Source organism: Leptonychotes weddellii, chromosome 7, assembly GCF_054177405.1.
Source record: "Leptonychotes weddellii isolate Sample4059 chromosome 7, ASM5417740v2, whole genome shotgun sequence".
NCBI lineage: Eukaryota > Metazoa > Chordata > Mammalia > Carnivora > Phocidae > Leptonychotes > Leptonychotes weddellii.
The window spans coordinates 133,603,507-133,629,427 of record NC_138375.1 but is presented as its reverse complement, the minus strand read 5'-3'; the positions used below and the strand labels follow the sequence as shown (position 1 = coordinate 133,629,427).

Sequence of the window (25,921 nt, the reverse complement as noted above, 5' to 3'; positions counted from 1 at the left end):
CCCGCTCCCCAAACCTTCCGCGGCAATCCCACCTCCCACCTCCCCCGGCCCCGCACCCACGCACGCCCTACCACCGAGCTGCACACCCGCCTCGCTCCCCGCGGAGCCCGCCCTCCTCCAGCAGCTGGAGGCCCGGGGTTCCGAGAACGGAACGCGGAGCTCGACTTCCCGGCTCGGGAGGGGTGCGCGGCCGAAACCCGGGGCGGGCCGGGCCGGGCCGGGTCCCTCTCGCGGGGGCTCCCGGGCACGCGGGCTGTCGGGGGACACGCGGCGCTCGCAGAGGAGCCGCCTCTCAAGCCGGGACCCGAGCCCCGGGAGCGCCCTCTCCGCTCCCGCGGGGCCTCCTTCGGTCGGACCTCCATCCCCTCCCCGGGACAAGCCTCAGCACGGACGGACGCCGGCGTTCGGGCCCCTACTCACCAGGTCCTCCCCACCTCCCGGACCTGCGCTTGGGCGGCCCCGGGGCGCGGGGAACGAGCCCGGTGCCCCGGCGCGTCCCACCGCTCGCGCGGACGCCGGCGCCTTCCTCCCGGCCGGCCCTTCCTACCCGCGCCGGGCCGGCCCGCCAGGCGAGCAACGTGGCCCTTCCCCGGGACGGGCGGGGCGCGGAGGCCGAGGGGCGGGACCGGCCGCCCGCACGCGCCGGGGGCCCCGCTTCCCCGGCCCGCCTCCTCCGCCCGACGCGGCGGGTACCCGCCGTCCGGACATCGCAAGTTTTGCGGGGTCCTGAACTTCACGAGGCGCTGTGTTGACAGCTGTTACACTGGGCCCTTGCCTGCTCTCAGTCCCGACCCCTCAACCCGGTCCGGTCGAGACTTCGGGAGTCCTGCCCTCCCCAGCCCGAGCCGGAGCCTCACAGAGTTGACGGGGAGAGCCCTGCCTGAGGTAGGCGGGGCAGCCAGATGGTGCGTCCACCACATCCAAGGCCAAGGTCTGGGGACAGCGCTCATCAACCTGCTAAACTCTAGCTTCCGGGAGGGAGGAGTTGGGGCAACAGAGGGGCCACAGGGTGCAGGGATGTGAGAACAAGAACCAAGGTGCCAAAAAAGAAGCCAGAGAGGAAACACCTGCTGCCAAAAGCAGAAGGGGGACAGCTGTTGTTCTTTTTGTTTTTTACTTTTTTTGTTTTTTTTCTTTCCAGGTGGGTAATGAGACCTGTCCACTCTGAGTACAGGAGCACAGGACAGACTTGTCCCTGGGGTAAGAACCATGAGACCTAAGGAATAAAAGACTTAATCTCAGGATGATGTGGTAGCCCTGTGAAAGGGGGTGAGGGAGCCCCCAGGAAAAGCCTTGTCTGTGTCTGATCCTGGGAAGTGAGGGTGGGGAACTGAGAACTACTGGCTACTCAGGCACACCCAGTCTAGGGCCAGCCCTACCAAAGTGATGAGGACTCGTTCTACAGGCACGAGGCCCTCCCACAACCCACTTCCCTCCTGTGTTCGACACAGCAGGCAGGAACTTAGCAGTGTGTGGTTACTGACTGATTCCGCTCACTAACTTGTTTCTACAGGAAACCAGGAATTATGAAGGGTTCTAGAGACACAAAAAGGCAGGGCGTGCCCTAAAGGCTCCCCCCTGCCTGGGGCTAAGGAAATAAACCAAGTGCACAGAGGCCTCCGCATGCAGAACCCTCCCAGCAGCTCTGCAGAGTGTGCATTATCATCCCATTCTACACATCAGAGGTGTGAATCTCAGAATAAGTGCCAACTGGCTGAAGGTCCCAAGACTTAGTGAGGGGTATGGCCAGATTTTAGACCCAGGCATTTCTGCACTCATTCCTTCCACTAACACACCCTTGAGTGCAAATGCTCTCAGATGGCTGCATGTCCAGCATGACAGGCGCACAGTGGGGCAGCAGGGAAGTTCTGGCAGAAGCAGCTGGAGCCTAGCCCTGAAGAAGCAGAGTGAGAAAAGAGCTGACACCTCACTGAGGCTGGAAGTGTGTGTGTGTGTGTGTGTGTGTGTCCCCAAGGTTTCCAGCTGAGCTGACTTCATGGACCATGGCAGGAAATGCAAGCCCACGCCCATGTGCCAGCCAGTAGCCACTGTCTCTGCATCTCTGCCCTCTCTTTATGCTTTCCTTACGAAGGGAGTTGGGGGATACGGGAGACCTACACACTCACACTCCATGTCAAAGTAAGAAGGAAAATGATAATTCCGAAAAGTGTAAAAAGCTGGGAAATACTGGTTTGTAGATACAAGATATCAGGAGCTAAAATCACCCTCCAGGACAAAGGACATGGGAGGATGCTGAAAAGTGGGGCAGACCAACCAGCCCATGAGATGTCACATTCCCACCTCTAATAATAATCCTTCTCTATCGAAGGCAGTTCAATGGGGACAAAATGGGGAACTGTTTGTGCACCAGAACTCAACATCCAATGATGTTGGACGTTCAACAATCCTTTGTTGAAATTCCAAGGCTCACAGGAAGATCTAACAGTAGAAATTCCCCGGCTGCAAAAGGACTGTCCCAAGCAGAAAGAGCCTGGTTAGAGAACTGGTTTGGGCTGAATTCCTGGATGGAAACAAGAGAAAACATTTGGTCTGAGAGGTAAGAAGCCAGGGTGATAGGTGCCACATTGACCTGGGAAAAGAGGCCCTGGGCTTCTGATGGAGATTTCATGAGGAGGTGTTATGGAGGGGAGAAGGGGGAAGAAGGACAGAAACAAGGAGCTAGGTACCTGAATTCTGGGAATGAAACTGAAATTGGGATATATGAAAATGGAAGAAACAGGAAGATCTGATCACAAGACAAGAGAGAATTAGAAGCGAAAATACTGTATCCTGCCCACCCCCACTACCTCCAAAAGAGGACTGGAAAGATAAGGAGAAGGAAGTGAAAATTGTTTCAATTGCCTTCCCATAAACCATACCTAAGATACCCTGAATTTTTTTACAATTTGGAACGAATTCATGCTCTGAACTTAAAAGACAGATCTTGGCTGGAAGAAGTAAAATCAAAGTTTTAAATCAGTGTTGTGTCTATTTTTCCCTCTCCCATTCTCCCAACATCCCCACACCCCTTGGAGACCCAGAAACACAGCTCATCAAGAACAAAGAAAGGAGAAAAGATTAATACAAGGACCAGTGAGCAATGTCTGTGAGATGAGACTTCTGGTTATAGCCACATACAATTCCTCTTGTATGACAGAATGGTATGAATAAATTCAGTTAAAACACATCCACAGCTTTTGGTTAAGTCTATCACTGGTCCTGGCTGAGTGGTCTGAGATCCTGGAACCCCTGTGAGAAGGCTATCTTGTGACAGGGTCAGGCAGAGCACAGGACTAGTACTTTCGGTGAAAATGACAGGGGAGAGGAATTCTGGTTCAGTCTAGGGAGGAAAGGTCTTACCAGAGAGGCTGTCTGACGGGGCACTGAATTCCCCTCCCTGAAGGTTTGCAGCAGAATGCAGATGGCCCTCACAGTATCTGCCTGTCCACACTTAGGCAAGCCCTTTGTGCTCAAGGCTTCTGTAGCTTCCCCTTACATATCAAACTGGGGAAATAATCCCTGCTCTCTCTTCCTTACAACAGTGTGGTGACAGAAAAGTGACCCAGCAGCCTGGACACTTCACGTAACATAAGTGCCATATAAATATAGCACAACTCTGTGCACTCACAGGCCTTCCAGATAAGATGAGGGCTGCAGACGCATTCTGGGACCAGATACCCCTTGCAAGGACTGGCACCAGGAATTTGCTGGGCCAAGCTGGGGGAAGTGACATGCCACCCTGAAATCTGTACCTTCTGAAGTAGAAGCCTGGGCTGAAAGGTACTGCCCCAAGCCAGCCTCAGATCAGAGAAGGAACAGCTCACCACTGGGCTGGTGAAGGAGGGGGAAAAAAAGAAACAAGTTGTAAATATATGATTTTCAGCTTGCAAATGACCTTAGTTATTGCTGCCAACCCCAATGAATGTGAGCTCCAGGTATTACACAGCTAGTAAGAGGCAAGGAGATGCTAGAAGCCAAGCTTCCTGCCCTGTGCCCCCAGGCCACCGTACCCCACTATCAAAATTCCCAACACACCTCCTTTCTGTTTGTTGTCACTGAGAAAAGCAGGTATCTTGGCGTAGGTAAACTGGAGTTCAAGGAAGGAGCAGGAAGGAGGTGAGAAGGTAACTATGAACAGGTCTTTGGAAAGAGAGCCTGCAAAAATATAAAGGCTAAGAGATGGCAGTCCAAAAAAAACTGTCATCTTCAAGAGCAGGAGAGAATACCAGGATATGGCACAGGAAGAAAAGGCCCAGCATTTACTCCAAGAAATGGAGCTCCGTCTCCTAACCACACACTTGGCCCTTGAGACTTGGACTTTCCTCCACCCCTCTTTAATCTGCTACCCCAAAGAGGGACACTTATCACAAGTGTGGAGAGCCCTGAGGACCAGAATCCCTCCATCTAAGTTCTCCTAGGACCCATACACCTTTTCCACCATTTGATGGTCCCAGGTATTGTTTAACAGGAACAAGATGAGACAAATTCAGGCCAGGCTTTTAATTGAGGACATCCAAGGCTTTTGCCAATACACTAATTCAATAAAAGAACAGAACTCCTAATTCAGAGGTTTTTTGGATGTACTAATTATACAAGCATCATGAAGCAACGTCAATGGTACTGTTTTCCATGGACACGGCCCTGGATACTTTTCAAAATCTGTCATTTCATTTGCTTCCTGTAACAACCTGTGAGGGACCTGTAAAGTTAGTTATCCCCATCTTACAGGTGAACAGAACATGGCAGAGCTTAACCCATATATCTAGGGTTGCACACTAAGAAAGTCAGAGCTAGAACAAAAATTCAACTGATCTCAAACCTGTATTCTGTTCCTCCGCTATCTGCATAAGGTTTCATGGCCTAAACCCCCTTTAGAGGCAGGAGGAAGAGAGACAATTTAGGAAGTTATCTAGACCATCTTCTACCCTCCCCCACGGCAGTTCTATTAGTTAGTTCCCCCAAAACACAGCAGCCTGCCTCTGCCTAGGTAATCCATCCTAGAGTATTACTTAGCCCAAAATGTGTGGACTCAGTGTTGGCCCTTATAAATAATCCAATCTCTCATCTAACCTCTCCTCAGAAGCCTGAATCCTTTTCACGTTCTCGTAGGCCTAACTTCACAACTGCATTGCACACAACCCCTTACAAGGTACTCCTTCTGCCTGGGTAAAGACAGGCTGGGAACCGTCTGCACCCTGAGAGAGTGGAACAGAGGTGAAGCTTCCTGGGTACCCATCAGGGTAGGGTTCTCATCAGGCACGTCCTAAATGGCAGCGTCCCCGGGTTTGCCCCACTCAACATTCTCTGCACGACACTAGCCAGACACCCCATGGGAAGTGAGGCAGGAACCTTACCTTTCTTCTCTCAGCTGCTCCCCTGGAGATCATCAAACCCCCTTCCAGCACTCCATTTCCAAAACTTAGAATCCCAAATCAGATACACCAGACAAAGTGCAGCTTCTCTCCTCTTATCCAGGTCCAAAGTCCATGGCTGAGTGGACTCTGAGGGGGAGGAGTCTGGGGGGGAAGGGGTATGTCCACGCCCCTCCCCCCCCACTGCAGGGTTCAGTGTCCCTCCCAGGGGTCTGTTACATTCCTTCATTCAGCTGGCTTATTAAGCCCAGAGTCTGGTGTTGGGCAGATCCCAGGTTCTATCCCATCTCTTGCTCAGGGAAGGGAAGTCATCCACTGTGAGGACTGGCCGGTCCGTCTTCTGCTGGGGTTCATGAGAAGAAACAGGCCATAGAACCGGCATGGCCAGAAGGCTGATTTCAGTGTTAACCTGTGGAATATTTAAACATTACGACACTTTCCAATCTATTATATACCCAAATGGATTCCTAAGACCAGGTCCCTTACCTAAAAAAAATTAGATTCCTTTACCCTGCTCTACCATCAATGCAGACTGTCTTCTAAGAAACACAGAAAAGAACATCCTTCTTCCGCTTCCCTCTTGTCTTGTTACTGCCACACACTAATCTCCTCCATCTCCCAAGCTTCTTAGAGTGTTCAGTGTTTTAATCGCAGGGTCAGCTCTCCCAGAGCGAACTAAATCCATTCCAGACCCAGACGCTGGCACCTTCCACATGCATTCTTTGCTCCTTTCCCTTCACCCTCGCCTCCCCCTCTGCTTCCAAAACTGTGCCAGGGATGGAATTCCTAATCTCAAACTCCTTCCCAGGGCCACTGAGCGCGCTCTCCTGAAGAGAGGCCCGAGTCTTGCCGGCAACAGCTGCAGACTGTTCCAGTTTCTCAGTTGGGAAGCCCACCCCGGTCGCCCCCTCTCTTCTAAGTTTATTCACACACACACACACACACACACCGTCGCCCCCTCCCTTCTAAATTTATTCCTAAACACACACACACACACCCTTCCTTCCTGTAGGGGCGTGGCGTTCACATGACCCCCCCCCCCCAGTTTAACTCCTCCCACTCTTCTCCTCCTAGCCCCGCGCTCCGTGTTCACGGGGAAAGGGAGAGACACTGCGACCCTCCTAGACTCTGACCCCCCACCCCTCTACCGCCCGGACGACCCTCACCCCATCTGCGCTGGGTCGTTACCTGGCTCCCGCCCGCCTGGTCTCAGCTGGAAGCCGTGGCCCTCCCAGGTCGGAGTCCAGGCCCCAAGCCGGGTCCCGACCAGCGGCCCAGGCCCCACCCCCTCGACCCCCGGCGGCCGGGCCCTCCCCTCGCGCTCCTTCCCTCCCCCGCCCCCATCCACCGCAGCCACTTCCGCCCGTGCTCCGGAAGTGAGTCCGCGGCAGCTGCCCCCTCCCTTCGTCCCGCCTCATTCTTCCAGCCCCCCCCGCTCGCCCCCCCCGCCCATCACCACCGCCACCGCGGGAGCGCGGGACGCGGGTCTGCACTGTCCACGAGACTGGAGACGCGGTGTGGGCAGGCCCGGGTCTGGAAGAGAACCGAGCTCGGGGCGACAGCACAAGAGGGGGCGGGGCACAGAGCACGGCGGCGAGGGGAGCGCGTCGCTCCGCGCCGCGCCGTAGGAGGAGCGCATGCGCCGCGGCGCCTCGCCGGTCGCGGGCGTCGACGCCCGGCCGGCCCGGCGGGGTGGGACTGGGGCGGGAGGGGGCAGGGGAGCTTGGCCCCCGGCCCGCCTCCGGTCGCCTAGCAACCGCCGGCGGACCCGGTGCTGCCCGAGGCCCCGGCAGCTCGGCCCTGCGGCTGTGGGTCCCCCCGGCGAGACACAGTGCGGGAAGCGCCGAGGCCTGCGTTAACCGTTCCTGTGCCGGCAGCGCCGTCGCGGAACCGGAGGGAAGTTTCACTGTGTTCATCGCTTACTTTTCCTCGCGGCTTCCCTCGTCCAGCAGGACGTTTCCTTGGGTGAGGAAAGAGAAGGGACAGGGTAAGAGCGCTCCAGAATGAACGCCCCCCCCCGCCTTCTGTGCTCGCTGTAGCCGCCGTGCTACGCGCTCCACGAGCATCCGTGCGCGCGGCGCTGATGCCTGGTCCGCAGCCCCGAGCAGCAGGCAGCCTGCCCGTAGGGGCCGGAGGGCGGTGCAGCGGCCCCCAGCCCCCGGCCTGCAGCACCGCCCGGGGCTGCCGCCCGAGACCTGTCCGAAGAAACCTTCCCACTCCTGCGGCGGACTTGCAAGTCCCAAAATGGCCCCGCCCCCCCTTTTTTTCTAAATATTTTGGCCTGACTTGCTCTTGAGTGCAACTTGAATCCAAGAGGAGCTACTGCTCGTTTTTGGAGTTCATGTGTCCTCCCCTTAATGACATGCCCTAGACTCTTGCCAAGACTGTGAACGGACTGGCAGCCTCTGTTTTTACCTCCTTTCTGAAAACGGTAACCTAGGCTTCAGTCTTCTGGCCTACCTTATGAGATGTTACGATTTATAAGAAGGAATATGTATATTTGGTCTTCATTTCATTCCTGGCGCAAAGTTCCTAAAACCCTCGGAATTTCCTGAGTGATAAGAGCACTAGGAGCATCTTCTGTTCTAATATTTGGTCGTTGGCTGTGGTTGCATTGGTTCCAAGCTCTTGTACTTGGCACCCTCCCACACCCCACCCTCTTGTATCCCTTCATCTGGCTGTTCATCTGTATCCTTTATTATGTCCTTTAATAAATTGGTGACTGTAAATAAGTGCTTTCCTGAGTTCTGTGAGCTGCTCTAGCAAATAATCAAATCCAAGGGGAGGAGCCAAGTCAGACAGAAGTTGTGGGTAACTTGGGGACCCGCTACATGTGATTGGTATCTGAAGTGTGGTCAGTCTCTTGGGACTGGGGGATCTGATGCTAGCTATCTCCAGGTAGATAGTGTCAGAATTGAGTTAAATTGTGAGACAACCAGCTGGTGTCAGAGAAAATGGCTAGGTTGGGGGGAAAAAAACCTCACATATTTGGTGTCAGAAGTTATCAGAAGTGAAGAGTTCTATAGAATAGGAAAGAAGACATGAAGGAAAGCCTGGGTTTTTCCTACTACGTATATTGGTCTGACTTGCTCAACTCCAAGCTGAATCCAAGAGGAGCTATAACTGATTTTTGGAGTTCACATGTTCCAGAATATTGCCAGGACTGTGGACGGATTTGCAGCCCTCGGTTTTTTCCCCGTTTTTGAAAACTGGAATCTAGGCTCCAGTTTTCTGGCATATCTTCCGTTCCCATGATTTCTCCAGATTACTAGCAGTGACTAACGCATATTTTCAGTACTGGGAACGTAATAATTGCTGAATCAGGAGTCTTGAAATGATTTATTTGGAAAGATGTCATCATAATATTAGAAACATTCTTAAAACAGAGTTTATATTGCTATTACACTCAAACATAACAGGTCCACAAATAAGTTCTTTCCCCAGCTCAAACCTCCATCCAGCTGTCTTTCTCATCTGAGTTAATGGCAACTCCACTTCCTTCACTCAGGCCTAAACCTTAAGAGCCATCCTCATACACTTCTCTCACATCCTCTACCCAATTGGGAAATTTTGTTGACTCTGCATTCAAACTATATCTAGTATCCAACACCTCAGCATCCCCACAGCACCCTGCATCCCTCACCCAAACAACCAGGTCTCTGCAATACTGCCCCTCCCCCAAAAGCCTAATGTCCATACAACAGCCATAGGGATCCCGGCATTTCTCCACTTAAAACCACGCAGTGGTTGCCCAGTTTACTTGGAGTAAAAAGCCAAACTCCTTACAGAGCCCAACACCAACTAACTGCCCTGCTTATCTCTGACTCAGCCACACTGCCTTCGTTGGTTTTCTTTGAACCCATTTCAGGGCCTTGACACGGGCTGTCCGCTCTGCTTATAAAGCTCTTCTAGATATTTGCCTAATTCACTCCCTCACCTCTTTCAAACCTTTTCTCAAATGTCACCTCAGTCAGGCCTTCCCTGACCAACCCGTGTAACCCTCCTCCTCACTCACAGCAGTGCTAGTCTATGTTAATCAGCTCCAGTTTTTCCACAGCACTCACTTACCAACTAACATATTTACTGTGCTTGCTACTTACTGACTGTCTACTCCTGCTAGAATATAAATTCCGTGAGGGGAGCCATATTTGGCTACTTGATTCCTTGCTATATCCCAAGTGCCTGACCCTTAGTAGGTGCTCAACAAATATTTGTGGAATAAATGAGCTATAAATGAACAACTATTTTCATGATAGAGTATTCCCACCCAGGCCTTTCTCACATGTAGATACATGATCTAGTATATTTTGCATTCTGATTTTTTTTTCTCAACATACCATAGATACTGTTCATATTTCTAAATATTCATAATATGCTTTGTAAAGATACTTAGATTTTTGCATGCTTGTTCTAATAAGTCAAACAATACAGACTAGCGTCAAGAAAAACTTACCTTCCTTCCTCCTCTAATCCCACCTGCTGAAGGGGACCGCTTTTAAATTTAGTGGATATCCTTCCAAATGTCTTCTAGGCCCCACAAATATAAAAACATAACAGGTACAGATTTCACAGTTCAAAGACAGGTAATGCCTGAATTGTGACTTTTTTCTATAACTCAAGTCACTTTTTATTCTAGACCTTATTACTTCTGATGGCAGAAAAACTAAATCTAATTAATTCAAGGTAAATGCTAGCACTTTATGATTTGTTCATTTATTAATGATCAGTTACAGTTTAATTCCAGTGAATTCAGAATTATTAATGCCTTTACTTCTATCCTTTTATTTTCATGTAATTACCCGGTTTTTAAAATTATTATAAAAGAAATGGACATTCATTACAGAAAAACAGTAAACCATAAATAAGCAAAATGAAAAAATTAAAACATCCAGAAATAATCAAATCTTAAAAAACAAAACAACCCAGTGATAGTCAAATCTTAAAATCTTAAATCTTAATCTAATCAAATCTTTAAAAAAAAGCATTTTATTTACTTATTTGTCAGAGAGAGAGGGAGGAAGAGCATAAGCAAGGGAAGCTGCAGGCAGAGGGAGAAGCAGGCTCCCCGCTGAGCAGGGAGCCTGATGCGGGACTCAGTCCGAGGACCCTGGGATCATGATGCTTAACCACTGAGCCACCCAGGCATCCCGCATGGAACCTGTTTTTATGTCACTTTTGTGAATTGCCTACTTTTATCCTTTATATTCATGTCACTCATTTGCTAGAACTCTTTATAGAATATAATATAAGGGGCGCCTGGGTGGCTCAGTTGGTTGAGCGACTGCCTTCAGCTCAGGTCATGATCCTGGAGTCCCGGGATCGAGTCCCACATCAGGCTCCCTGCTCAGCAGGGAGTCTGCTTCTCCCTCTGACCCTCCCCCTCTCATGCTCTCTCTCAAATAAATAAATAAAATCTTAAAAAAAAAAAGACTATAAAATATTGTTACTTATGTTGCCAATATTTTTTCCCAGTTTGTTATTTGCCTTTTAAGTCTGTCTTTGTGCTCATTTGACACATTGCAGGTGTTAGGCCAGAAGTCTGGTCTTGCTGCCCATGCTCTGCCTTCAGAATACATTAGTACTTAGGAGTAGACTAGAGACTTTTGTATCTGTTTTTGCCAATGTGATATAAGGAGTGAATAAGGAGACAAGACCATAGTCTCCACTGAAAAGGCCACAGAATCCCCAGATGAAGGAGGAGGCGTTTGGGGACAATTTGTGTTTTCTGGAGAGCATTGATACCCAGTGCCATCCTAGATTTTTGGAAATCTCAATTTTAAATGATCTGTCATCCCTATTAGTTATCCCTCTCCATACGCACATAATTATCACACCATGATTCTTCTGTCAGGTGAAGATAGTCCTGACTGTGGGCATGTTCTGGCTTTGTCTTCTCTCACTCTCTCTTTGGCCAGGTCGGTATTCTTTCCTAAAACACCCTCCTCCTAAATGTCTTTCTTAGTATCTGATTCATGAGTCACCACACCATTCTCTAAACTCTACTCCCTTCAGCAAATCCAGGAGGTGAAGGTGGGCTTTTCTGGAACACTGAACACAGATATCCCGCACTCCCTTTTTCATGTTCCTTGTGGCTTAAAACAAAAAACAAACAAAAAAACGGCAGGAGGGTGCGGAGCACCAGAGGTTGCACTGCAAATACAGGACTGAAGAGGATGTGACAAGCTCAGACATCACCATAGCTAAGTGTAAAGCTGGACTTCTGATAGACACGTAAGGAATTCTAGTAAAACCTGGAATATAAAGCAGAGACTTGAGATGAAGGTTAGGTGGCAGGTGAAGTACACTGGGGATTTCAATTCAGTTATGGGATGAAAGCTGCTGAAGTACACTTAGAATCATAGCACTTTCTTCATTTCATTTCACAGTGAAGGATGCACTGACCCTCTTGTATCTGGTCTTTCCTTATTAAATTGTATTGTTAAATTATTTTAATTTTGAACATTTCTCCCCAAATGGACTATGAGTTTCTTTAGGGCAGAGACCTGTTTACCTTAAAACACTCATATATTTCTGTATTTGTTTAATTCAGTTAAAACAAATTTGTAATTTGCTTAATGCCAGCTCGGCTCCTGGTTCCTCTGATTTTTGTGGTGGAAGATTTGGTTACCTTTTCCAAGGTGCAGATAATGAAATGTATCCTTCACCCCTGGCAAGGTATCCATGAGGATCAAATGAAACCAAGGCTGTGAGAACTCTTAAAACTGCAGACAGCAATGTAAATATCTATGGGGTTTAGAAGTTTACAGATAGCAATCGGAAAGTGCCAGGGTGGTGGTCACATTGAGTTTTCGTGGGAGATCACTTAATGCCCTCTCCATCTGAGAAGAGAGAAAGCCCTGAGGCCCACCTTCCCCCTTGCCCCCTTAGGAAGCTACTCCTGTTTCTCATCTGGCCTGTCCCTTTTTCAGGGCTCTCAAAGTATGATTAGGCCATAGTGAAAGCTGGTCTGCCTTTAAACTCCTTTCTTTAACAATTACAAGTTCTGACTATCACTGGGTTGTTTTTAAATCTGTGAATTTGCATTCAAACCAAGAGCAGCTTGGGCCAGCATTTCCATAGACCATCTCCATTAGTGAGGGTTGTCCAGTTACCTAGTGAGTGAGAAACCTTGACTCCTGATGCCAGGAGGCTGTTTCCCTGTACCGAGCCAGTACAGATGGTGGGTGTAGCTGGGAGAGCGGAGGAGAGGGCGAGGGAGTAGTCAAGGGAGCCCTGTCCAAAACAGAAGTACCTTTTGCCTTCAGGATGTATCAGTCACAGGGAAAGAGGAGACTTATTCTCAAAAAGAACAAAGAAATTTTCAAGTAAAAAACTGAAGTACTGAAGAAGTGTTTAGAGGGACAAAAGAAATGAATCCGGAATATCTCCAGGGGTTCAGTGGGTCACCAGCAAGGTCTTAAAGGGAAGGAGAGAGTAACTCCTGGTTTGGGGTCATGCATGCTTTACTTCAAGCAGAGCCAAGTTCAAACAGGAATATTCCTACTCCTTATAATCTACGCTGGTTTTTGTGTCAGGGTTCTTGGACTCTAAAGGTCCTGACTGCAGCGACCAGCTCTCACACACCCCAACCAAATCCTTCAAAGCTCCTCATACAGGAGCCGTTCAAAGTACTTGGGAGAAGACGATCACAACTATTACCCCCAAACTATCATTATAACCTTATCATAATTCCCTTATCTTTTTTGAAATGGGTTTTAAACCAGAATAACCATTTCTAATTATTGGAAACATTTTAAATAACTTTTAGTAATGATCTTTATTAGTCATAAAAAGGAAAGGACATACATAAATCTTTCAAAGTACCATCTCTGATCTTTTGCTAGATGTGTGATTCACTGTTTTCCATCTTACTCTGGGACAAGGTGTCCACATGTGTCCCCCCATTTCCCCCCACCCCACCACACCCCCACCATAGGCTACTTTGGAATATTGGAAGAATGTAAGTTAAAGGCAGCCCAGCACCCCTGCAAACACTCGTTAGGAATCATCTGGAAGCTGTTTAAGGAAAAAAAGAAAGCTACAGGCTTCTGGGAGTTAATAATCCTTTCCTGCACCTCCCAAATGTCTCACTGCAGCGTGGCAGTCACCTCTGTGTTGTGTCACACACTGATTGATTCCTAGTACCTGTTAAAGGGCTGACCTTTTCAGATGATTGACCCTGCTGAATAATCAGACCCGTGTGAGATCATGTCTGTGGAAATACCAGGATTGCATGCTTGCATTCTTTTTTTTTTTAAGATTTATTTATTTATTAGAGAGAGAGCATGCACACAAGTAGGAGGCGCAGAGGGAGAGGGAGAGAGAATCTGAAGCAGCCTCTGCACTGAGCATAGAGCCTTATGCAGGGCTTGACACGGGGCTAGATCCCCTGACCTTGAGATCGTGATCTGAGCAGAAACCAGGAATCCGACACTTAACCTACTGAGCCATCCAGGCACCCCACATGCTTGCGTTTAACATGCTTTCTTGAGTGGGAAAGAACAACTGGAATTTCAGCAGAGAATTGGGTGTGTGTTTGTGTCTGTATGCTATTTTATACATACACATATGTATTAAATAGATCAGATATACTCAGCTACAACCTAGAGTGAGGAGAATATCCCAAGGAAAAAAAAATAATTTACTCTTTTCTGGACTTTGACAATACCTAGGCACTTCATTCCAGGGAAGAGACCAGGGATCTTTGCTCTGAGGGACACGGAGACTCCGAATTCATCTCCCTCCCGCAGCCTGGGCTCTACTTTGTGCTTCTCTTTCCCCCAGAAAATCTTCGGAAGTCTTCCATTACCAGCTCAAATGCCACTCCCTCCTTGAAACCACGGTAGTTGTCAGCACTGGTTCTTCTTTGCCTTGTGTTGGAATTCGTCGCGGTGCAGCTGTCGTCTCTGGTCTTACTCCTTCCCCTCTTCTTCAGTTCCACCCAGCCCCCAGCGGAGACTGGAGTGGACGGTGAACGGCTGTAAGATGTAACTAGATGTGAGCAGCCACTGAGGAAACCAAAGTTTTAGTGAAGCGCGGTGTGGAAACCCTGCTTGGGAAGCTGTGGAATCAAAACCAAGAAAGAAGGGTAGGAGAGAGACAGAGAACGTTGCAGACTTAACCTGATCAATTTTGAGTAAATGAGGAAAGAAACATGACCTAGTGAATGAGGCAGGACTTTGGGCTTAAAATCTGAGTGAAATTTACAGATTCCAGTAAACCAAATCCCTAAAAAGAGATACAGCCATTGTTCCATAGATACATAGTTTCTAAAATGTTAGCAACTGGGCTGCAAAATTGTGCCAGTTTGAACCCAGAGGACCCAGTTTGTAGGGTAATGGAAAATAGCAGAGGCTTTCCAAGAACAGTATATGGTCTCCCCGTTTACAACGCAAGGAAGTGCAACCTGAAAAGTAAGTGTGGGGAAGCCTGCGCGAAGGCCTGCAGAGACGCAGGATGGACGTGTGTTGTGTGCACGTGGCAGCCTGCTGCCTCGGGTTTATATACCAGCTCCAGCGTGGGGTGCTGTGCGTGGGCTGGTTATCAACCCCACGCCTAAATTGCCCCACCTGCAGAGGGGGAAACGAAGATCTCGTGGTATTCTTACGAAGACCGGAGGAGTTGCCAGCAATCCTGCCTGGCGCAGAGTGAACACAGTATCTTGTTATTTTATTATATAAAATTTGAACAATCTATTTGGGACAAGGAAGGAAACTTTAGGGAAAATCTGATCAAATGCTCTGATTCCACATCATTAGATGAGCTTTAGAAGCCGTGTAAAAGGCATCTTATTATCTCCTAGTCTTTTAGGGTCGTCCTGAAAGGGATTTGCAATGTATTCAAATCCTGACTTCCACTATGAGTCTTGAATGCAGGTACTTGTGTCTTAACCTTACGTGACCCTAACAGTGCTAGCCCCAAATAGCAGAACTTCATAAACGTCTATGAGGGTTTTGTTGTTTTTTTTTTTTAATAGGGAATTGCAGATTTATCCCAGTGGCAGCCATTTGGACATCAGTTTTGTTGTTTTTTTTTTTTTAATAGCACTTGGGACAACCCAGACGGCCCTGGCAGAAAGGTCTGGATAAGTAAGTGTTAACGAGGGGAGAGAAGGCCCCGGAAGAAATTGTGGCCTGGGCAACAAGTCTTGATGGATCTCGGCAATCAGAAGGAGGAAGGTGTGTTTCCTGAAAAGGTCTTAGAAAGCAAAAGGAAGGGACGGCAAGGATCATGGCCCATACTTTTCAACTGCCCCTCTCTGTCCACCTGCAGCAGACTCTCCTTCATGTACTAATTCCACAAATGTGGAGCCCCTGTCCTTGTGCTGCTCACCGCCCATTGAAGAAACACAGTGACTACCTCACAACCCAACCCAAGCCACGGAGGGAGGCCCTGGAAGGCCCCCAAGCTCATTACTCAGACTCAAAGCCTTTATCGGGAGGTGAGATTTATTCTTGCCGTTGATCAAACGTGAGGCACAGAGGCAGAGAAGATCCCAGCACCTCCCTAAACCATCCATTTGTGAGCAATTTCAGGCAATGACCAGTTGTCTTGGGGTGGTGTGTGTGTGCGGGGGGCAGTAATGAGAAGAAACACCAAGTCCAAAGGTGCTAATCCTGAGGGGATGAAGAGGCTTTGAGGGAAAGGCAAGCATGTATCTTCGAGATATATAGACTTGGAAGCACTCAGGAAGCGTGGAGTAGGACGCAATTCTCTGTCCTCCCTGTAGGCTGTCCCTCACGGAGAGGATCCCTTATGGAGACTCCAGGAGCAGGGCTTGAGCAACCTTGCCTATCCAAGGGTGACTGCTGGGCGGGAGAACCCTGAAGGGGGCTGTGGGGTACATCGCCAGCAATTAAAACTGAGGAGAGCAGAAGGAGGCTAAGCCAGAATGTTCCCCCTCCCAAGAGGAATGCCTGCATCCTGTCCAGCCTAGATCTATCCTTAAGATTTAAGATGTTCAAAGGGAAACAGGGTGTGCAGCCACTTGGGTTGTCGGATACAAAACAAAACACCCAGTTAAATGTGAACTTCAGATAAACAAGGAATTATTGTTATTGCAGAAGACATACACTAAGGGCGCCTGGGTGGCTCGGTCGGTTGAGCGACTGCCTTCGGCTCAGGTCATGATCCTGGAGTCCCGGGATCGAGTCCCGCATCGGGCTCCCTGCTCCACGGGGAGCCTGCTTCTGCCTCTGACCCTCCTCCCTCTCATGCTCTCTGTCTCTCATTCTCTCTGTCTCAAATAAATAAATAAAATCTTTAAAAAAAAAAAAAAAGAAGACATACACTAAAGAATTATTGTTTATCTGAAATTCAAATGTAACTGGGCGTCTTGGTTTTGTTTGCTTGCTTTGCTCTGCTAAATCTGGCAATCCTAGTGATGTGTCAACATGCTAAGTGAACCTGAACATTTGTGAGGATGGAATTAAAGGAGTAGTGGCAGCTTCTATAAATAGCACTGAGTCCTCCAGGCTGCAGGGTTTGGTTACTGATTCTGGGGTGACAGTACCTTCTCCAAGCACTGAGCCTCTCCTCCTTCTGGGAGCTGTGGAGCAAAGAGAGAGAATAGGTAATTGACACAGGCTGGTTTGATTGGCCAGCCAAAGCAGTAAGCAGTGACAGCTTAGGGACTTCACACCGCCGGTCTTATAGGGTATGAGTGCAAGCATGCCCGCATTTGGGGGAAAGGAGGGGCTAGAGTAGGTTGAGGGGAGAGGGTCAGAGTGTTTTGCTTGTATTACGTCTCATGAAACTGCATCTGTGAGTGGCTGTGTGAATACACGGCTAATAATATTTCTTACCGTAGTTAGGGTCCAAGATGTTTGGAAACCACTGACAAGAGGTTGATGCTTGCAGGGCATTATCGTGAAAACTGAGATGGATCAACAGCCAGGATGAGTTTGCTTCACACTCACAGGCAAGGGTGAGCTTTGCCTTGTTCTAGAACAGTCACCTTCCAGAACCACCTTACCTTTTCATGGAATCTGCAGTCCCTTGCGTATATGGATGGCCAATGCTTCATTTGAAGTGGAGTTCCTAGTTTTGTGGCTTTTGTTCATTTTGCCGCAATCACTTACTAAAAACATACACTGGGATCCAGCATTGTTGCACCCAATCTTAGGCAATAAATCTAATAATAGATAGTATACAAATATAATAAATAATGTGGGACTAAACACACTGTCCAAAAGACTTTAAATTTTATTTATTTCTTCCTCTAAAAGAAAGATTTTTCAACTTTAAAATCTCTGGAGCTCACTTGGCTTAATTCCCCAGAACTATCCCAAATGGTTTTGAAAGAGTCATTATTTCTCTCATGCACTGAACATACAATGCTCTTACTTAGGAAGAGGAAGAAAAAAATGTTTACAGTCCCACTTCGTACATTAAGAAATGTGTATAACATTAGCTCTTGATTCAGAAATTATAAATAAAGCTGTTTTATCATCCAGTGTTACTGAAACATTGTGTCCTGTGATGTTTTAGTCTTTATTGTTCCAGGGATTTCATTTTTATTTTGCACTTTTTTGGTAAGAAATAGCTTCTTAATCCTAAGCCTAAATATTTGTTGTCCTACACCACTCGCTCTGATCTCCAACGTTTCTGTGAATTTTGCTTTTGTGCATGGATGAAATGGGTTTGCTGTGTTGTTTTTTTTTAAATGGACAGTACCAGATATACCTGGATCTGAAATTAATCCCGACACACAGGAACACTATGATTTTGAAAGGCATACAGAAGCTTGAAGCCTCAGTGTCCTTTGCTGTAAGATGGGGATAATAAAAGTACCTCCCTTGTAGAGCTGTGGTGGGATTTCCATGAGAGAATGAACGTGAAGTCTGGAGTGGCAGAGACAATACTATATATCTCACCAAATGCCATTTCTGTTTCCTCTTCATGAAGAATGAGACACATTTCCAACCTCCCTTGTGTTGGCTTGGGGCCGCGGGACTGGGCTCTGGCATGACTACTCAGCTTGGTGACCATGGGGGACATCTGTTCCAAGTCACATGGCTTTAAGACACAGGAGGTGTCCTACCCCACACAGGACTTTATGTGAGCAAGACGCCAAACTTTATTTGTAAAGACTTGGGGGTTTGTTTGTTACTACAACCTTGCCTGGCCTACCCTGACTAATACACTGGACACACATATGTAGTAAATAGTTAATGGATTTTAGCATTTGACTTAAATCTATGAATGAGTGCGGAACAATTCCTTGTGTATATGTTATTAAAAGAAAAAAATCGAGACAAAGAGGGTGCCTGGGTGGCTCAGTTGGTTGGGTGACTGCCTTCGGCTCAGGTCATGATCCTGGAGTCCCGGGATCGAGTCCCACATCGGGCTCCCTGCTCAGCGAGGAGCCTGCTTCTCCCTCTGACCCTCTTCCCTCTTGTGCTCTCTCTCATTCTCTCTCTCAAATAAATAAATAAAATCTTTAAAAAAAAAATCGAGACAAAGAATATACAGTGTTCTGCATTTGTGTAAGAAAGAAGGGGAAATTAAAATGTATATATTTATATAGAGAGATACATAATCGCTATATAATAATCCCTATATATATATCCCTGTATACATAAATATATTCCTAGTTGTGTTCCGGAGGAGCCTAGAAGAAATGACAGCCTAGTACAGTTGCAGTGGGAACGACTAGCCCCATACCTTGCAACTCCCGATGTAACAAGTGGTTCAGGCAAGAATAATCAGTGGGTAGTAAAACCAGTACAGGGGCACCTGGGTGGCTCAGTCGTTGGGCATCTGCCTTCGGCTCAGGTCAGGATCCCAGGTCATGATCCCAAGGTCCTGGGATCGAGCCCCGCATCGGGCTCCATGCTCCGTGGGAAGCCTGTTTCTCCCTCTCCCACTCCCCCGCTGGTGTTCCTGCTCTATCTCTCTCTCTGTCAAATAAATAATAAAGAAAAAAAAAAAAACCAGTACATAAAAATAGTTGGGCAATAGGATATTCCTATAGGGGCAAATTGTCACTCCACAGATCATTACTAGTTTCAAAGAGAAAGATGTTCCTTTGGGCATTGGGTCCAGTGTATGCCCATTCCCACAGATGCGTCTGTCTGGTCCTGCCTGCCTGCCTCTCAGGACCCGCTTGCCCTGGTGAGGTCCCCGTGATGGAGGTAAAGCTCCAGGCTCCATCTCGTCACCTCACCTCCTACAATGATGGACATCTGTGCTTCGGCAAGGCTGTCGTTACACCGGAAAGATCTACAGAAGCTCCATACCCAAGTCAGACACAGTGGGACCCACAGAAGCCCTGGCTTTCCCAGTGGCTGCCCAGGGGCACTGGAAACAATCCAGAAGTACAGGGCCATTTACACGCGGTGGGCTTTGTGCCAGAGAACAACTCTTCCCATATGAAACGGTGCACAGAGCACCTCCAAAGACGCCCCACGTGACCAAGTGGGGCTGCCTACAAAACCATGACCAGCTTGGCAACAAACCATGTTGCATTCATTCTCCCTCCTTTTCTGCTTCAATTCTTTTCCCCCGCCTTTTTTGCAGTCATAGGATTGCATCTGTCATAGAACATTAGCCTGTGAACTTGGCCTCAATCTCCGTTTCCGGGCAGACCATTCTCCGTGGAGGTTTCGCAGTCACTTTCTCAACCAAGTCATCACCTTCAGCATCTCCACTAGTGGAAAAACCCGATGCATGAACATTCTTCTGAGATGCCTGCAAAGTATTCCTGCAAAAAAAAAAAATGTTTAACCTAAACCTAATTGAGTCTCCAGACCTAACTTCCATTTTAAGGATAATACAGGCTTAAAAGCAAATGTTAAAGAACACCATCCAGATACAATCAGACAAATGAAGAAAGGGTGACTTTCTTTAAGTTACTTGGCCTGGATTCTTGAAAAATCAGCTTCATAGGTCAAAACCAAACTGAAGTTAGAGTGGGGGAGAGTTTCGAGATGAACCTCCAGGTGGAATCTACAAACCTTGATTAGATCATGGGGGAATTGCCTAGAAATCTTTAGGAGACAATTGGGAAAATGTAAATATGGCTTGGATATTAGTTGTGATTGTAGAATGATTGTTAATTTTCTTGGGTGTGATGGTGGCGTTGTGGTTAAATAGGAGATTGTCCTTGTTTTTAGGAGATTCGTGCTGAAGTATTTAGAGATCATGATGTCATATTAGTAAGTTATTTTCAAAACTGGTGTATTTTGGTATGTTGGGAGGCGGGAGAGAAGGAGAAAAAGCAAATAGGGTAAAACATTAACAACCATTGAATCTAGATGGAAAGCATTTGTGGTTCTAGTCTTTCAACATTTTTAAGTGTTTTTAGATTTTCAAAACACAGTAGGAAGATAAATACCAAAAAAAAAAAACAACAAACAACAAACAAGCAAAGACAACCTAGATAAAATTTAGGTTGTATCTGTATTTGAAGAAATGTTTTAAGCTATGTTTTATTTTCCTCAGTTTCAAATAAGCAGCCAATACTTTATCAGGGACGAATTCATCTACCTCAGAATGGATATTCACCCCTCAATCGCTGTGCTTTCAAAGGCTTTTTACCTCTTGCATATTTCTAGCAGTTTCCCACGTAGAAAAAGTTCAATGCCGAGTCTGTACACCCGAATTCTTGGCAGAATAGTCAGCAAGTAATACGGAGAACTGCTTCCTTTAAAAGGCTGCATTTATCATGCAGATTGTGAGTGCTGAGGAGCCGAGGCACCTTGGAGAAATGATCCTTTAGAGGTAAAGTTTGATGGATCCCACAGATGCAGCAGCTGTCCTCCTGTGCATTCCTAATCTTGTATAGGATGCAGACCAGAATGGCAGCTTTCTCCAGCTATACCGGCAACAGACAGACACTGATTAACGATTTAATACAGTGGAACACATTTATTTCAGGCTTCTAGTATTAGCACCACCTCTTGCCTCGCAGAGAGAACTCTTCCCAAACTTTGTTTAATATGACCGTTTTATTCGTTAAGGCACAGACGGAGGGGCTCCCGGTGTGCTCTCAGCATTCCAGTTGGCCCAGGTCAGCCCATCTCCAGTGCTTCCATCCACAAGAGAGTTCCAGGAACGTGCTCCCCCTTACGTTATATTCATGCAGACTGAGCCCTCCACAGCTTGGGCGGTCTCTGCTTTGTCCAGGAAGGACCCCTCTCATCCCCACGGAATTCTCATGGTACACTAATGTGTGTTCTTCCCTTCTTCTTCTCCTCCTTCTTTTTAAGACTTTATTTATTTATTTGAGAGAGACAGAGAGAACCCAGAGGGAGAGGGAGAAGCAGGCTCCCCATTGAGCAAGGAGCCTGATGCAGGACTCGATCCCAGGACCCTGGCAGACGCTTAACAACTGAGCCACCCGGGCACCCCATGTTCTTGCCTTCTTTAACAGTAGAACTCCTCAGTGAAGGCTGACCTCATGGCCACTGCATGAAGGTTCTGCCACAATGATGTTGCCTGACAAGTAACCCCAAATCTCAGTGGCTTCTCCTCCCCCCACCAAAAAAGCCGCTTATTTTTCTTGCAGCTCTGCTTCAGGCCATGAACAGATTTAGGGGGGCTCCACCTGTCTTATCCTCTGGACCCCTAGCTTCCTGCAGCAGGCTCTTCTCATGGAGGGTGGCCCCTGTGCCAGTGGGATGGGGAGGAACATGAGAGGCCACTTAAGGCCTCGGCTCAGAACGGACACATTGTCACTTCTGCCCCCATTCCCCTGGCCAGAGCTGAAATCAGTGGGGTAGGGGAGTACCCCCCGCCTTGGGGAGCCCTGCCAAGCGCAGGGAGGGGAGGAATAACGGCAGCCCCATAACACCATCAACCTCCATCTCCCTTGTAGCCTGATATGTGCTTGCAACTCAGTTCTGGCCAGAAGGATGTGAGGGAAAGCAATGAGTGCAACCTCCAGGCCTTGCACTTGGAAGGACTGGGCATGTCCTGACTTTCCCCGCCCACCAGCCCAGGACACGGTGGGCTGCAGCAACACCTGGCCCAGTGGCACATGGTAGGACCCCAGCAGTCCTACCTCTGGACTGTTGCATGTATGTCACTTACACTGGCGGCTTTTTGCATCTCCTTTGCGGCTTCTGAGAACCCTCGCTAGCACAGCACTCATCCATTCACTCAACGAGCATTTGCGGAGGGTCTTCTTTGTGGCAGACGTTGCTCTGGCAGCTGGAGGAAGGGAGAGTGAACAGAAGCGAAGTTGGCCTTTCTGCGTCTTGACGGTGGTGGTGGTGGTCACACAAATCGACACGTGATAAAGTTGCACAGAACTAAATAACATACACGTGAGTACAAGTAAAATTGAGGACATCTGTACAAGATCTTGGCCTTGTACCACTATCGACAGCCTAGTTGTGATATTATATTAGAGTTTTGCAAGATGTTACGATTATGGAGAAACTACGTAAAGGATCTCTGTTCTTGCAACTGCTTATGAATCTAATGATCTCAAAATAAGAAGTGACACTGGGGAGGGTATGTGCTCTGGTGAGCACTGTGAATTGTGCAAGACTGTTGAATCTCAGATCTGTACCTCTGAAACAAATAATACATTATATGTTAAGAAAAAAAAAAAAGAAGAAGAAGAAGAAGGTAGCAGGAGGGGAAGAATGAAGGGTGGGAAATCGGAGGGGTAGACGAACCATGAGAGACGATGGACTCTGAAAAACAGGGTTCTAGAGGGGAGGGGGTGGGAGGATGGGTTGGCCTGGTGGTGGGTATTGAGGAGGGCACGTTCTGCATGGAGCACTGGGTGTTATGCACAAACAATGAATCATGGAACACTTCATCTAAAACTGATGATGTAATGTATGGTGATTAACGTAACAATAAAAAAGAAACAAAAAGCCTTGGACTCTGATCTCTTTGTGCTTACAGTCTAGAATGGTGTCAAGAGAAAAATCCAGAGAGACTTACTTGATATGAATATTTTATTGAGCCAGAAAACAAACTATTCGTGAACAGGACGACTTCAAACCGAAAGTGGTTATCGCCTACCTCTCAGCTGTTCCAGGGCAACTTAGCATGAGGAAATACATTGTTTTCTCTTGTGATTGGTTTCTAGAAACTGATATTCCTTCTAGCTTAAGTGTGTGTAGGTGAGTAAGAAGCTATAGGTTATGCTGACGTGAAGAAAGCTTAATTTTGGTTAAGGTGAGAATCAGCATTATTGAAAAATCAGGACAGTTTTATGTTTCAATTACATGACTAAGAGTGCTTGGGCTAGGGGTATATTCAAACTGTGGCCTCCACTTTGGTCTTTCTTTAACCATAGGAATCAGAAGATTAAAAAGTCAAAAAGTCATTGGGGCGCCTGAGTGGCTCAGCCGGTTAAGCGACTGCCTTCAGCTCAGGTCATGATCCCAGGGTCCTGGGATTGAGCCCCGCATCGGGCTCCCTGCTCAGCAGGAAGCCTGCTTCTCCCTCTCCCTCTGCCTGCCACTCCCGCTACTTGTGCTCTCTCTCTATCTGTCAAATAAATATCTAAAATCTTAAAAAAAAAAAAAAGTCAAAAACTCAGGGCGCCTGGGTGGCTCCGTTGGTTCAGCATCCAACTCTTAATTTCGGTTTAGGTCACGATCCCAGCGTGATGAGATCAAGCCCTGTGGCAGGCTCCGCACTGGGCATGAAGTTTGCTTGAGATTTTCTCTCTCTCTCTCTCCCCCTCTGCCCCTCCCCCCCTTGAGCACACTCACTCTCTCTCAAAAAAAAAAAAATCGCTGATGACAACCTCAGCATGGCAGCAGCTCAGCTCCAACCATCCAGATGACAGCAGTGCCCTGAAGCTTGCAGAGGACTGAAGCTGCCAGGCAACAGTGCTCACTTTGGACTGGGAAGTGAGAGAGATTTAAAGTTCTTTTTTCCTTAAATAGGGCGTCCCTATAATTTATCATCCAAACTGAGACACCTGCAAAAATAATCACACTGGCCCAGCTTGTGCAAACAGATCAGTCGGTTGCTCTGTTTTAACAACATTGCATCGTTGACTCTCTTTGTTCCAGCAGCCTAGCTTCCTCTAACCAACGGAGGCTAATGGATGCTGCCTTTGTCAGGACAGACCGGCCTAGGAAGCAAGTTGATGTGCTTCAAGGTTTATTTCTTGCTCATACAATGTCGAATATGGTGCAGGTGACCCTCCTCCATCTTCTAGTCGACTCATTTTGAGTATGAACTTCCCAGGCGGCGGGAACAGGTGAAGAGAGAGCTGGAGGTCTACAGAAAATTTTGTGGGCCAAGCCAGGAAGTAGCTTACATCATACCACCCACCTTTCACTGACCGGTCACATCATCACCCCTACCTGCAAAGGAGCCTGGGGAAAGTTGTCCCCCTACAAGCCCAGGAAGAGGACCTCCACCACGGATGCGCGATTACACACTGGGAGAGGACACTACTCTGGCGTCAGCCTCTTTACCTAGCTCACTACCCCCCTGTGCCATTCACAGAGAAACCACTGAAGATGCAGGAAAGCAGTTTAGTACCGGGAGCAGGAGCAGTTTACTCCTCACACATGAAGCAAATCAACTTCACTTCCTCTCTGGTTCTTTCGGTTTGTGATCTACCGGCACTGATCTCTGCGAACACTGTTTTCTCCAAAATCTGCAGGCTGGAGACCCAAGGAATAGCACTGATGCTGGGGTTGAAGTCTGAATGCTCAATGCTGGCAGAATTCCTCTTGGCTCAGGGGAGGTCAGTCTATCTGGTCTACACATGCCTCCGATTAATCGGATGAGGACCACCCCCATTATGGAGGGCAATCTGCTTTCATCTGTCAATGTAAACGTTAATCTCTCATCCAGAAACACCCTCACAGAAACATCCAGAAGGATGTTTGGCCATATATCTGGGCACCATGGCCAGCTAAAACGACACATAAAATCAATCACATCCTCCAAGGCCAGCTTTTAATACTTTATATTTCTTGTCTGAAGTGGAAGGAAGGGTGGTATGGGGGTGGGGGGGAGGAAGGGTCAAGGCTGGGTTCAAATCCCTAATCTTACTCTGAACTCCAGTCTCATTTGTAAAGTGTGAATAAGAATGTTCACCTTGAGTAATCCTGTAAAGATTAGATGCTGTGTATGGGAGACTCCTAGACCTATGGCTGACTCATAAAGGATGGCAATTATTAACATTTCAACTTGAAAAGACAGTCTGCTAAACACTTTACGTTTCTTTTTACAGCTGCTTCTTACCTGGAGGTGACTCTTGACATTTTCCGTTTTCCCTGAGGTTTAGCAGTGTCTCAGCAGGAAGGTCCCTGCTCTCGTGCGGTGTCACCATCTCCTGGTACTCAATCACCATCAGTCAGCTATGTCCTACTTTTCCATGAGCCGTCACTGCGGACCCACGTGATGTCACATGTTTGAACAACTTGTGTAGGCACTCCAGGGAAAATCCAAGGGGAAAGAGTAGTGAGGAAAATTCGCCTTATAAATAAAGAAAGAAAGGTGGGAGCTAGCAGGAAATGATGCAAGAAGAAAAGGAAATAGAAATCAGATTTTCTACTGATTTCCTTTGTTTTCTTACACCATTTCAGAAATTAGCATCTACATTGATGCCTGATTGG

The 25,921-nt window shown here is 47.7% G+C and overlaps 1 protein-coding gene and 2 long non-coding RNA genes across 6 annotated transcripts in view; 1 reads left to right on the top strand and 2 right to left on the bottom strand.

Moving 5' to 3' along the window:
• Window positions 1-4,485: 4,485 nt before the first annotated feature.
• Window positions 4,486-6,716, bottom strand: LOC115939963 (uncharacterized). Of its 2 annotated transcripts, XR_004074739.2 has the most exons (3): window positions 6,561-6,716; window positions 5,355-5,781; window positions 4,486-4,699 (listed from the first exon to the last, which is right to left on the bottom strand). It is a non-coding gene; the product is annotated as an uncharacterized LOC115939963 (long non-coding RNA). The 2 variants fall into 2 exon arrangements; XR_014147314.1 differs by having other exon boundaries at window positions 4,486-5,781.
• A 31-nt stretch (window positions 6,717-6,747) lies between these two features.
• LOC145722782 (uncharacterized) lies at window positions 6,748-17,838 on the top strand. 2 transcript variants are annotated; one of them, XR_014147312.1, is made up of 2 exons: window positions 6,748-7,359; window positions 15,417-17,838. It is a non-coding gene; the product is annotated as an uncharacterized LOC145722782 (long non-coding RNA). The 2 variants fall into 2 exon arrangements; XR_014147313.1 differs by having other exon boundaries at window positions 6,748-10,055.
• LOC102745532 (uncharacterized) overlaps window positions 17,554-25,921 on the bottom strand; it is a 29,383-nt gene continuing 21,015 nt past the window's right edge. The window contains exons 5-8 of one of the 2 annotated variants that reach the window (XM_081827330.1): window positions 25,548-25,781; window positions 22,407-22,627; window positions 20,913-21,189; window positions 17,554-20,076 (exon numbers count right to left, since the gene is read on the bottom strand). In XM_081827330.1, coding sequence (XP_081683456.1) covers window positions 21,146-21,189; window positions 22,407-22,627; window positions 25,548-25,567 — 285 coding nt within the window. In that variant the 5' untranslated portion in view covers window positions 25,568-25,781 and the 3' untranslated portion in view covers window positions 17,554-20,076; window positions 20,913-21,145. The remainder of the gene's footprint in view (window positions 20,077-20,912; window positions 21,190-22,406; window positions 22,628-25,547; window positions 25,782-25,921) is intronic. The other variant, XM_081827331.1, reaches the window with a different exon arrangement.